The 12,363-nt window shown below is 40.9% G+C and overlaps 1 protein-coding gene and 1 long non-coding RNA gene across 3 annotated transcripts in view; both read right to left on the reverse strand.

Moving 5' to 3' along the window:
- Window positions 1-6,561, reverse strand: part of LOC112487787 (uncharacterized) — a 38,397-nt gene extending 31,836 nt beyond the window's left edge. The window contains exons 1-3 of the long non-coding RNA XR_003051209.1: window positions 5,550-6,561; window positions 5,292-5,393; window positions 3,909-4,048 (exon numbers count right to left, since the gene is read on the reverse strand). This is a non-coding gene — a long non-coding RNA (uncharacterized LOC112487787). The remainder of the gene's footprint in view (window positions 1-3,908; window positions 4,049-5,291; window positions 5,394-5,549) is intronic.
- A 1,419-nt stretch (window positions 6,562-7,980) lies between these two features.
- Window positions 7,981-12,363, reverse strand: part of arhgef10la (Rho guanine nucleotide exchange factor (GEF) 10-like a) — a 108,734-nt gene continuing 104,351 nt past the window's right edge. For both annotated transcript variants that reach the window (XM_025060488.1, XM_017036759.2), the window contains exon 27: window positions 7,981-12,363. In XM_025060488.1, the coding sequence (XP_024916256.1) occupies window positions 11,816-12,363 (548 nt within the window). In that variant the 3' untranslated portion in view covers window positions 7,981-11,815.

Genomic DNA, 12,363 nt, shown 5'->3' on the forward strand with positions numbered 1-12,363 from the left:
GTGAATGTCCAGCCTATAAAACAGGCAGTGTCTAAAGTGCCATGCATCCTGCAGAGTCCAGCCTGCAGTCTTTTTATCACCAGACACTGATTTGTATAAAAATTCTTAATATCTTTAAGGGCTTTGAGTCTGTGGGTATCAGTAGGATCGCCTGCTACAGAAAGGCCATTACTGAGTCGTTCTCTGCTCCTGTGAGTGTGAAAATCCAGCTTGATCAGTCGATGTCAGAGCCTTTTCATGCCTCACTCTGGTCCAACCAGTACAATCAAAACAATTGAAACGCAGCAGCTTGAGTGGAAAAAAAAGAAGAAGAAGAACCTATAACTGCACGGCAGCGTACATGCACAGTAAAGCCATGACAAGATAGTTAACTCGCTTTCACACCGTACTGCAGCCCTGGGAACTTTAATATTGTTGAAAATATGGCTGTGTTATTTACCATAATACAACAAAAATGTGTTTTAATAGGCTCCATCTGTCATGCTGCGGACAACGGCACTAAAAGGAAGTGAACATCTCCCTCTGGGAGGGTGTGAGGCAGGAGGGAGGGGGGAGAAAGAAAGGACGGGCGGAGCCAGGAAAATCCACAAAAAAACAAATAAATACACAGTAAATAAGTACATAAATAATTAACTGAGTACTGCCCAAATGTGGTTTACATTTTTTGTGTATAGTTTTTTTCTAAGTGACAAATCCCTTTCATGCACATGTATTTGCTGTGGAGGTTACTGCAGGGTTGTTTAATTATATTTACTGTTCAGATTTCAGTCAGCTGGGCCACACATTTTTAGTGGCTGATTCATTTGGACCAAAAAAAAGTACAATGACTCAGTATTTGGAGAATAAACTCATGGGTTTGGAGCCTGGAGTTTGTGACTGGAAATATCAAATAAAATAAAAAGGAATTTGTCAGTTTTTGCAAAGTTGAATTGAATTTTTTTCAAATATAATTACTACAGGTGTGTATTGGCAAAAACAATACCTCAGTGTATCAGTATTTTCTTACACCCCTGGTATTGTGCATTTTAGGCTATGGACAGTACTCTGTTGTACTGTAGGTATTTCTAATAATATACTAACTCTGAGTTTTACAAATAACCACAAACCTAGGGTGAGGGTTAGTGTGTGCACCTGGGCCCAGTTTTTTCCCGTGAGCTGCTTTTTGTTGCTGTTGGTTGCTGCATCCAACAGCCTAAATAGTATTTCCAAATTTCATTATGTTTGATTTCAACCTAAAGTAGTATTTTTTCTTTTTCAAATTATTTCAGCAGCTTCTTGATATTGAGCTGTCAGCTACACACATTTCATGTTCATTTCAGCACCAGGAGCTGTCCAGCAATTTCTTATTCTTATACACAAGACTTGTGTGTCACTTCAGTACGGATGAGAGTATAATAGATATTGTTCTGCTGAGAATACGTTCTCTGTTTCTGAATACGATTAGGTGTGATAATGTACAACTTATAATAATAGGAGGCACGTCAGTTCATCCATCCATCCATCCAACCATCCATCCATCCAACCATTCATCCATCCATCTTCTGGCTCCTAATCTTTTAAGGATCTAAGTGGAACTGGAGTGAATCTCAGCAGTCAGTGAGTCGATGTAGAGAGTACACCCAGTCCATCACAGGTTTATATAAAAAGACAAAGAAAGAGAAACTGAACTGTAATTACATCTACCACCACAAGGCCTGGACTTATTTAAATTTATATTTAAAAAAACTCTCTGGCTTGATATCCTGGGCCTTGAGCCACCTGTTGCTGACACCAGAGGCTAAGGAGTTAGCATTGGTTTGATGGACAAATCATGTGATCAGGCAGAGTAGTGAAGTCCCTGATCCCTCAGTAACACACCGAGCTGTCAAAACCTTTAAAAATCTGTTAAGACATTAAAGGTTGTGAGATCTGGTGAGAACCAGCGACTCTGGGGATACCAGTTGCGTGAGTGATGTAATTGTCACTTTATGGTGTGACAGCCCACACATTTCCTTGGTCCAAATCAACACCTCATATACTGTACCTCTGGAAAGTTTCTGGCAGAGGCCCAGCTTCAACAGAGGCAGGATAAATAAATAAAAAATGAGACAAGGACGGGATCTGAATGTTAAGGTGCATTTTGTTTGAATTGTCAGTGAAATGTTAGGATAAAAGTGATATGATTCACAGTGAGACATAAAAATATATTTTTTTCCTCACTGTGGACTGTCCAAGATAGTAAGAAGTAGTTATTGCCACAGACGTGAGTCCTGAAGGTCGCCCTTCAAAGGCCCAAACAGTCCTGGTAAATAAGAGGGTGTAAGGACGGTGGGAAGTGTGCGGCATGTAAAGCTGCCGTGTTTGTACATGTGATGGTAAATAAAGAGCAGGGATGGGAGTAGAGCAGCTGAGAGATTAGAAAAAGAAAGGTTTGGTGGAAATTGCCAATAAAATTGCTCCACTACAAGTCATCACTTCTGATTTCTACAGACAGCAGGAGGTAAAAAAAAAAAAGGCTAGGTGCAGCAAGAGTAAAGGAAACAATAAACAAATAAAAATTTAAATGTTGCCACTGTTATGATGCTACACATTCATTTTTTAGTAGCCCTACACAAATAAATGGACTGGGAAATAAATATCGAGGGGAATTATGTCTTCTCAGTGCAGAGGGGTGTCACGCCATTACGCAGACCCTTCTCCTGGGGGACAAGTTGAATAATGTACCGTGATCAAAATTTCATTAATCTGTTGCATGATTAAAACATAGTTAATAAAATATATCTGTGAGCAGCAGGGAGAGCATTGTAAAAGGCAGGTCTTCATAAAGTGATGAGAGATTGATGGGTCTGACCACTGAGCGGGGGAATTAAATTCTCAGTTATAAAAGTTTATTGAACTGGAAAACAATAGCCTCTGTTGAACTGCGATTTCTCACTCCTCTCTCCACGTAGGACTGACTTTGCTGGTGAAAACAGCCACATCTCAATCCAGGCTGTAACCCCCGCTCTGCTCCGTGGGACCGTGCACGGTGTGTCTGACAGGCATCAGCTCCAAGTGTTGATGGAGGTTGATAATAGCACCTGAGGCGCCTCTGTGTGGGCCTTATCGCTGTTTTCTCCGTATGCAAATTATTAGCTGCTGCCTCCTTTGTTAAGCAAGGTCTGTACAGTGTGCTCCTCTCCCTTTATCACCCCTGCTGCCAAGCCAGAGAAATGAAAAGCAATGCAAATATGCCTCCCTGGCTTTTAGGAGTTCGCAGATAAAGGAGGAAGACCTTCAAACCGCAATGCCTCATCTGCTTCAGTTTAGCCTTGACCGAGGCATGCAAATTACACCTGAATCATAAGGCGAGCGACGCCACAAGCTGTACGAGTGAAGAGCTGGGGCCGGAGATAGGCAAATCTCTCCAGACAGGGTAAACTGGCAGAAAATATCTGTAGGAAGATTACTAAAACTGGAGAAAAATGTAAACTTATTTATGTTCTGGACATTTTTCTTTTTTTAACAGTTGACATTAAAATGCTTACACAGCATTTATGTTCGGTATTTTATAGAGAGTGTACTGCTGACCATCAGCCATACGGCCCATATTCCCACCAGAGATTTCTGGACACTTTCACTAGGCTCCTGGTGTGGTGTGATCATAGACCGTAGAGAAGAAATGGACACAGAAATGGACATTTAATGGCTGTAGGGCAGTCAGAGAAAAAGACCAGAAGTCCTCTGCTGTGTTAGAAGCAGTGACTTTCTGAAATATTAAATCATTTGAGATAATCCATCCATTATCTATTGCTTGTTACTTTTGGGGGGCAGGGGGGGCAATGAATACACTTCCTAGCACCCATCACCATATATATATATGTTTATCACCATAAACATTCACAATATCTTTCCAAAAGAGTACTCTTTCTACAGAGTACTTCACTTACATCATGTCCCGTGGTCTGAAAGTTGTAGGGATGCCCTTCCTCATGCAGCCCAACTTGGGATTTAGGGAGAAGCTGGTATTCAAACCAGCACCTTCGAGTGGGAGGGCAAGCGGTACTTCCATTACACCACCACTCCAGCCCTATTCATTTCCAAAGAACAGATAAACAAAAATTAGAATTGTATATTCAGTGTATCACCATTCTCATGTGACTGAGTTAATACGACTGCCTATTGTTTTCTCTGAACCAATAATGATCTTTATTTACCAGCCACTGTCAAGCAGTACATCGTTTGTTGCCGAGACTCTGGGCTAAATTTAACCTGCTATCATTTTTACAGCTTAACTGCTGAAGCTCCATTTTAAATGTGCTGTCACGGTGACTTTTTTATGACATGTCATGTTTCTCTTTTTCCCCTCTTCTCTCCCCTCCGTGTGGCGTCTGTTATTTGTCACTGACAACTCAGATGAATGAATCGCTGTCTGTTTAGGTTTCAGCGCCATCACTCCGCCCCGGTATCTGATTGGTTGGGTTTGGTGTGACTCACTTGCAGCCTCTAAATAAATTTCATGGATGTCAGAAACGGGATTGATGACGACGACGTGACAGGACGTGGTGACAGTTTGGCATGTGCCCAAAAAAAAAAAAAAAAAAAAAAACAATTAGTGGTTTTTAGTCACAAATTGCCAAAAGTCATTAGAAACAGGATAATATGGTTAAAAACTGTACATTTAGAACATGACACATGCAGAGCGGATGAGGACGTGCGTGTCTGCCATCAATAAATCATTGAGTGGAAGAGGAAGAAAAGAGGAGGAAGAACATTAGTTCCCTAAACTGCATGGATACATCTCACTTGTTTTGGTCAGAAAAAAAAAAAAAAAAAAAAAAAAAAGCTGAAACTCCGCTTGCTGTCGGTTTTTAGGATTTTACTCTTTTTTTTTTTTATTATTGCATGCAACTTGAAGAAAATTGAAAATAAGACACAGTAGATGGCAGTATTGCAACAAGTGTATGCTTAAAATGTTAAACATTTTATGACTTACAGGAGACTTGTTGTTACAGGAGAATTGTTGGAATGGAACAGTTTTTCAATCAAAGAACAAAATATTGAAGTCACATGAGCAACAATTGTTTTAAATACGATGGGCCAAGACTTTCAAATGTGTTCTTGGCGCCCCCCAAAGGAGAGAACAGGCGGCTTTATGCCCTGTACTTACACCCAATTTTGAAATAAATACTTGAAAGATACAAAGATAAGAATATCTTTTAAAAAAAAAACACCAATTTGCACCTTCTGTGTGTGTGTGTATATATATATATATATATATATATACACACATACACATATTTTCTCAGATGTGACCCACATGGGTGACATACCTGTGGCTGATGAGAAGAGGGAGTCTCGGCCAATTCAACCCATGGGAGGAAGGAGCTCCAGGAGGAACATAAAGCGGACTTGCTCCTCTACCTTCCACGTTACTGCGGCAACCACACAAGATGGAGAGAGAATATTAGAATCCCCCCCCCCCCAACTCCTCATCCACCTAGAGTCTGGACAGGGAGTCAGACTGGACTGGACTGGACTGGACTGGTGTTGCTGGAACCAGCACAGTACGTAAGGACTAAGAGACTTACAGTTTTGGTGCATTAGGTGAGAGTGGAGAATGACCATCTGGAGCTCCAGCTGCTTGGTCAGGGCTGTAACCAGGAAGTTTCCATTTGCTTCAGGATCAATAAAAACCCACAAGTGTAGTGCTTCATCACGCCAAAAAAGAGTGAGAATTCCAGGTGCAAACTCCAAAAAGACAAGGCAATGGGCAGAAATCAAAACAAAACATACAAGCAAAGATCACTTTGCAGCCTGAGCATAACAAAGACAAGGTAGCAACCCACCCAGGAAGTGACCACAGGCAGGGTAAGGCACTGACTCCATGTGGAGCTGGAACTTAAATACAGCATTTCCTCAATTAGAGACCACACCCATCAGTGCTTGGGCTCGTCAGCTCGTCAGGATTCAGAGCAGCTGCAGAAGACAAAACAGCAGCAAATCAACAGCTGAGGGCAGGGAAGTCACACACAGCACAACAGCCTCACTTTAAATGCCCTCTGTATATGACTGCAGCTGAATCAAAATGGTGGGGGGGGGGGGATCTACAGTGGTAAAGAGAGGTGGCTATTAATGCATCATCAGAGGTCAAAGGAATGCAGTACACACATAATGACTGCTGATCAGGAAATCTCACACTGTTTTATTTCCTGCTGGTGGATTTATACTCCTCACAGTCGTCCCTCATGTGTTGAAAAAGAAGCTATAACGAAGATGAGAGGAAAAAGGAAAGGAAAAGAGAGAAGGAAACAATAAAATTGATTTTTTTACTTCATAATCTGGAGCATGAGAATAATGACTGAAGCAGTACGTGAAATTAGATGGATGGATGGATGGATGGATAGATGGATGGATGGATGGATGGCTGCAGTGCTGATAGACAGATGGACGATCGAGGGTTGATGGAAAGATAGTTGGCTTAATTACTATATAAATTGTCAAGTAACTGGATGAATGAATGGGAGGTTTGATGGATGGCTGTATGGATGGATGGAATGGTGGATTGTTAGAAGGTTAGAATACATTTAAAAAGAGATGTTTGGATTAATGCAATGAAAAATGGATGGATGAATAGATGGATGGATGGATGAATAGATGGATGGATGGATGAATAGATGGATGGATGGATGGATGGATGGTGGAGTAGATATTAGTAGATATTGTGTTTGGACAGATTGAAAACAAAACATAACTTGAAGGATTTCATTGGATGAGTTGTGTATTTGACCAATGAGAACACATTTGTATAATAAGACAGCAGTCCTTTTTCTAAAAGAAACAGTACATAAGTAAACAGAACTCTGTGACCTACGACACGACTCCTAGAGGGCAGAGACTCAAAGACGGAAGACACGTGAGTTCAGTGTTAGAAAGTATTACATCAGAGCCTGTTGTCCTGTCCACTGTCACTGTGCCCACGCCATCCTTTCAGCCTGGAGGCTTGAAGAAAAGCAGAGGTGAGGTCACCCTGAATCAAGAGAACAAATAAAATGAGCCAAGACTTCTGCCTGTAGCTGAATCGTAGAAAGGCCCCAATGGAACAATCAGAAATATACCACAGATCAGTAACAACCAACAGACGTCATTTCTTCTTCTGAGTAAGTGATGAACATACAAAAGACTCGATGGCAGATACCTGAACTCCACTGTTCCTCGCCCTTCAGTCTTCTTATACATTTTCTGCTCAATAAACGACCATGTTGTGGGAGACTAAATACGCAGGAAACAACTTTGCTCAGAATCTAAAAGGAAATTCTGCAATTTTTTTTCTGCAGCCAGGGAACATGAGTTGAATGGAATTGTGCGTCATCTCCAGTGTTTGGTGAAAACTAAGCAAGGTTGTGTAGTCAGACCTGATCCATCCTCTCCCATGAGTCATTACTGTTGGTGCAGCTTATACTGTTAGCAAAGCAGAACAAAAGTCAAGGAATAAAAACAAAAATAATTTGATCAGAAAGTTTTTTTTTTTAAGTATCGTTGACATAGTTTTGAGCTTTCCACATATTGTCCAAGTTTCAGATGTTCTGGACGTATCAGTTCTGCCTCTGGCATATTTTTTTCTTTCGTCCTCAGAGTTCTTCTGTTCCTCTATTTCTTTGTACTACTTGCTTTTTTTCATCCTCTTCCGTCTTCCATCTTTTCACCACGTTCTAATTCCTCCTCTCCTTTGTGATTTTCTACTTTCTCTAGCTTTTTCCCTCCTGTTTTTTATTCTCGTCCTTCTTCCTTGTGTTTCTCCTTCTTCTCCCAAATACAAGTCCTTTATTGTTGCTCTTCCTCCTTCTCCTCTCCTTTCTTTTCCCTCCATCACTGTCTTATTCCTCTGTTCCATTTCCCTTTTTTCTTTCATGTTCTATCATCCCTCTTCTCACTTTTCATTTTTTTTTCTTTACGAATTTTGACGTCAACAAAAACACTACCACAGTTTCTTGATGAAATAACAACAGTGTCACAGACCACTTTACAAAACAGAAACCACTGCTTTATTTGGCACAGTCAGTGACAGTAAGTACATTTTACTGCTAATATTTAGTAGTACCACCTGCTCATTCACCAGTATTTGATTCATTCTTTCACCTTCTACAATTGAATTCTGTTTACTGTCTCAGATAGGAGAAAAGGGAAGGGCAACTGGGACGGGCGGTGGGTAGTCAAAGGGCGAGCGGGGTTACACCCTGGAGTCCACCACATACAGAGACCATTCACACTCATATTCACACCTGCAGTCAATTTACAGTGAATAGTTGTCTTCATCTGCATGTGTTAGGACTGGGGGAGGGAAACAAAGGAAAACACACACAATGAATTACCAATAGGGTTCGAACTGGGAATGTGCCAATAGAAATGGTGGTATTGGTATCGGGCTCGATACTTCAAATACTTGACCTCATAATCGAAAATATGCTGATCTAGTGATCCAATCCTCCAGAAAGGCTGTCAATAAAACCAGCTGGTCAGCCCGTGTTGTATCTTGACTAACTACAGTTCAGGGTCTCATCAGAGTTTATTTAAGGTCAGCAGTCGGGATGAATTTTAACACCAGGGACAAAGACAGGAGACAGACTAACTGTGAGATTTGTTCTGTAGACGAGCCTTAGCTCTGAATACGCTAACGTCGCTCCACAGTTGAACAACATTCTGTTCATTTATTTATTGAAACGTGGAAATATTGCTACAAAAAAAAAATTATGAATACTATTCTTTTTTTTAAACTTGTAATCAGCTGTTGATGAGAAGAAAATAAATAAAACATACTCTAGCTGAGTGTCTTTGCTGTGGTTTGGAGTTGAGTTCACTGCATCTTAAACAAAACCTCAACTAAAGAAGTATTCATGATGGTACTCCGCATTAGCAAGTAACCACATTAAACATAAAATATTTGTATTACAAATTGCTAACTGAACAACCCATGTTTGAGCCTTTGTTCTTGCTGCTGTAAGGCAAGAGCACTAACCACTACTCCACTGTGTGGCCCATATAATATTCAGTGTATGGATAACAATACAGTGACACGTACAGAGCAGGCAGGGGAAATGAACGAGACAATAACGTCTCATTAATGGACAAACACACTCATGAGATTACATCTCTGTATAGAGAAGATAAGCCTGAGAACCACAGCAGATCTTTGGCTGCGTCTGTGAGGAGAGTCATGTTTATTTCATCAGGTTTCTCTTCTCCCGCAGAAGAGTCCCCCCCCCCCCTCTGGGGTGAAGATGAACAATTTTTACTGGGACCATGACGTTGTTGAGACAATTTGTTGCTGTTATTTGTTACAAATTAAACTGTTCCCTTTGTTTGGCGTGACATTGAGATTTACATTTAGATGACTGTATCCAGACAGGGTTGAATCATCGCGGTATTATTATTATTTTAACGATAATGGCTAAGAACAGGATGGCAAAATTGTTCTTTTAATTGCAGCTGTGAGAGGAGCCGTAAAAACAAACATCAACGTGGCACAGAGAAGTAGAAAATACATTTTATGCCTCGTCTTTGATGAAAAGATAAAACGTGAATCTCGGGGCAGAGGAGGGCTTTTCAGGCAGGTGGGGACAGAAATGGATAACATGTCCTTGACTGTACTGCAAACTGACAGTGTCCACAACACACTGCACAAGCCACAGAGCAGGTCAACACACTGTTAAAGACTTGGACTGTAAACCTTTGTGTTTGCAAAAAGGTTCCTATTTTTTTTCAGTGCCTTAAAATAATAAAAGTTAAAACAGAAATAATTCTCATGTCAGTAAACCCGCCGTCTGTCTCATTATAAGTTAAAAACAAATTGTGCACATGCAAACAATAATGTATTTTACATCACTCAGTGGCCGCGGAAGTGGTTTAAAAGAAAAGGAACAGACTTGAGGATGTGCCGATAACAGAAAGGTTAGGTTTTCACAGTGATGACGAGCCTTTTAACCACCAGCCTTAGAAACCTGTTGAAAAATGTTCTTAAATTAATGTTAAGAAATATGTCTAACAATTGACCAAATATTACCCTAAAAACAAAAGGACAACATTTGGCCACAATAGACGAATAGATGTTCATCATCGACATAATGATGAACATCTATCACTTTTGATCAGAATTTAGATTGACAATGAAGGTGCTTTAAAAAATGAAAATAAAAATGTGTCGGCCCAGTGTACAAGGGTAAGTCAAAAAGTTGTAGGACAAACAGAAAAAAAAAATCTTATTTTTAAACATTTTTGAAATGAAGAATTTTTCCAGGTGGAACTAGATCAAACAGGAACAGGATTTGTCTCAGAGGGTTAAAAATCTTGATTAAATTAAAAGTAAAAATCTCAACACTTGACAAAAGTGTTTTAACATGTTTCAGTATTTAAAATCAAACACCTTTTAAAATGATAAAATCTGCCCTGAATTTTTTTGACTTACCCTCAAAGTTTCAGACATGCTGTCAGACTGTAACACAATTATTTTTTTACTACTATTTACACCTTATATGTAGCTTAGGTTTCGTGTGTAGTTTAATGCCGTTGTGCATTGACAGGATGTCACATGTTTGTTTTGAGTACTTTGGAAATTACAGTTAGGAATTTTCCTGTATATACATGAATACTGGAAAAACAAACTTTGTTTTTGATCAATCAAAAATCTAATGGTTTTAACATCAGTCTTTTCTTGTAGAAATGTAGAGATTTTGTTTTTGTTTTTTTGTTTTTTGCAAGAGCTGCAACAGAACAAAACAGAAACAAATCCATACCTCATGTTCATTTTGAAGTTGGTACATTTTGTAAAAATGCAATTACAACTAAAAGCAGCAGTAAAGAAACGACGTAGTGTGAAAACCTTGGAGACAATTTTCTAATATTTGAAAAAACAACATTTCTTACCTAAGGTTTTGATCTGTTACCTGTTAAAAATGTCTGGTTGGTATGAAGAATCAAATCAGACCGTGGTCCTCAGGAACTCTTCAGCAGCTCTGGTCTTTTATACAACATCAGTGGGCGAAGTATTAGGTTCATTGAAAATACAGAAATCAAAGCAGCTGGTTGACCTTATTTTATAAACTAAACTGTACTAAATAAATGGACGTTGTTTGCTGAAAACAGTGAAAGGTTTGTTTGTATTTTTTCCCCTGATATATAAATATTATCTGATGAAGATTTTAGTGTTGTTGCATTTTTAGAAACTGTAACAAATAGTTTTTGTTGTTTTTACAGAGCAGAGGCCGGACGTAAGGTTTTACTGAATTCACATTGCATGGGATGAGAGCGACGCTGGAGAAGCTAATAAAGTGTTGGTAATGTGCTTTGTGATGTGGTGGAAGCTCTTAGCTTTCAGCTCTCAGCAGATGGGATCTCTCCCACAGGATCAGATAAAAGACGTACATCTCGTACGCAGCAGAGCGTGGCAGATCCACCAAAGGCTGCTCCTCAAAGGCACGCTGTCCACGGGTGCTCGCGCAGAACGCCTTCACATAATACAAAGGTGCCAGACACACGCGCTGCAATGATGAGGTTAAATTGCATCATATCAATCCTGAAGTAAAGCAGGGGAGGGGAACCAGGTTAAAACAGTAGCCCGGAGCCCGACTGTGGAGAAGCTGCAGGACAGATAGTGACGTGATGACGCACAATCCAGAATATTTAAAGCAGCCAGTGGGCTGAGAGCACTTTGAGCAAAACAGCACGCCTCAATGTTGTTACTCTGCTGGCCTAATCATTAGTCAGGCTGTCTACCAATGGCAGCCCTGCTTGTTAAAGGTTATTCAAGGCTAAGCTGGGCGGAGATTTAAAAATACAAATCACCTTCCAGTGTTGCCCCCTACTACAGTGTCAGTGGGAGCTGCCACACCATCAGAATATTGTCTAAATCCTCCATATGTGTCCTAGTAGTTGATGGAGCGCCCTCCTTCAGTCTGCGAAAGCCCTTGCCTCCGGAGATGACCGCTGCAGAGATCACCCTGTCCCTGCGTCCCCCATCCCTCTCACAAGGACGCCCCCTCACCCACATTTCTGGGTCATCACAGAGCTCGTAGATAGATCCATCTTCCACACTGTGCTCCAGCGACTCCAAGGAGTCGGACGCCTCGTCGCTCTGCGCCGTTAATGGGCGCCCGGGCAGCCCCGACGTGGAGCGCAGCCTATACTGCAGCAGGACGCCCCGTCCTTTGCCTTTGCCCTCTCCCTGATGGGAGCTGGACTGCTGCAGGGAATCCTGGGAGGAGGTGTCGCTGCGGTCCTCCCCTCCCCCTATAGCTGAGTCTGGACTTTCCCAAACGGACTCTCTCTTTAGAAGTTCAGGAGACAAGGTGCTGGTGGTGGCTACCAGGAAGTCCACAGGCCCACAGTGGGCATTAAGAGAGACCACACCCT

Source organism: Cynoglossus semilaevis, chromosome 11, assembly GCF_000523025.1.
Source record: "Cynoglossus semilaevis isolate Cse_v1.0 chromosome 11, Cse_v1.0, whole genome shotgun sequence".
NCBI classification, from domain to species: domain Eukaryota; kingdom Metazoa; phylum Chordata; class Actinopteri; order Pleuronectiformes; family Cynoglossidae; genus Cynoglossus; species Cynoglossus semilaevis.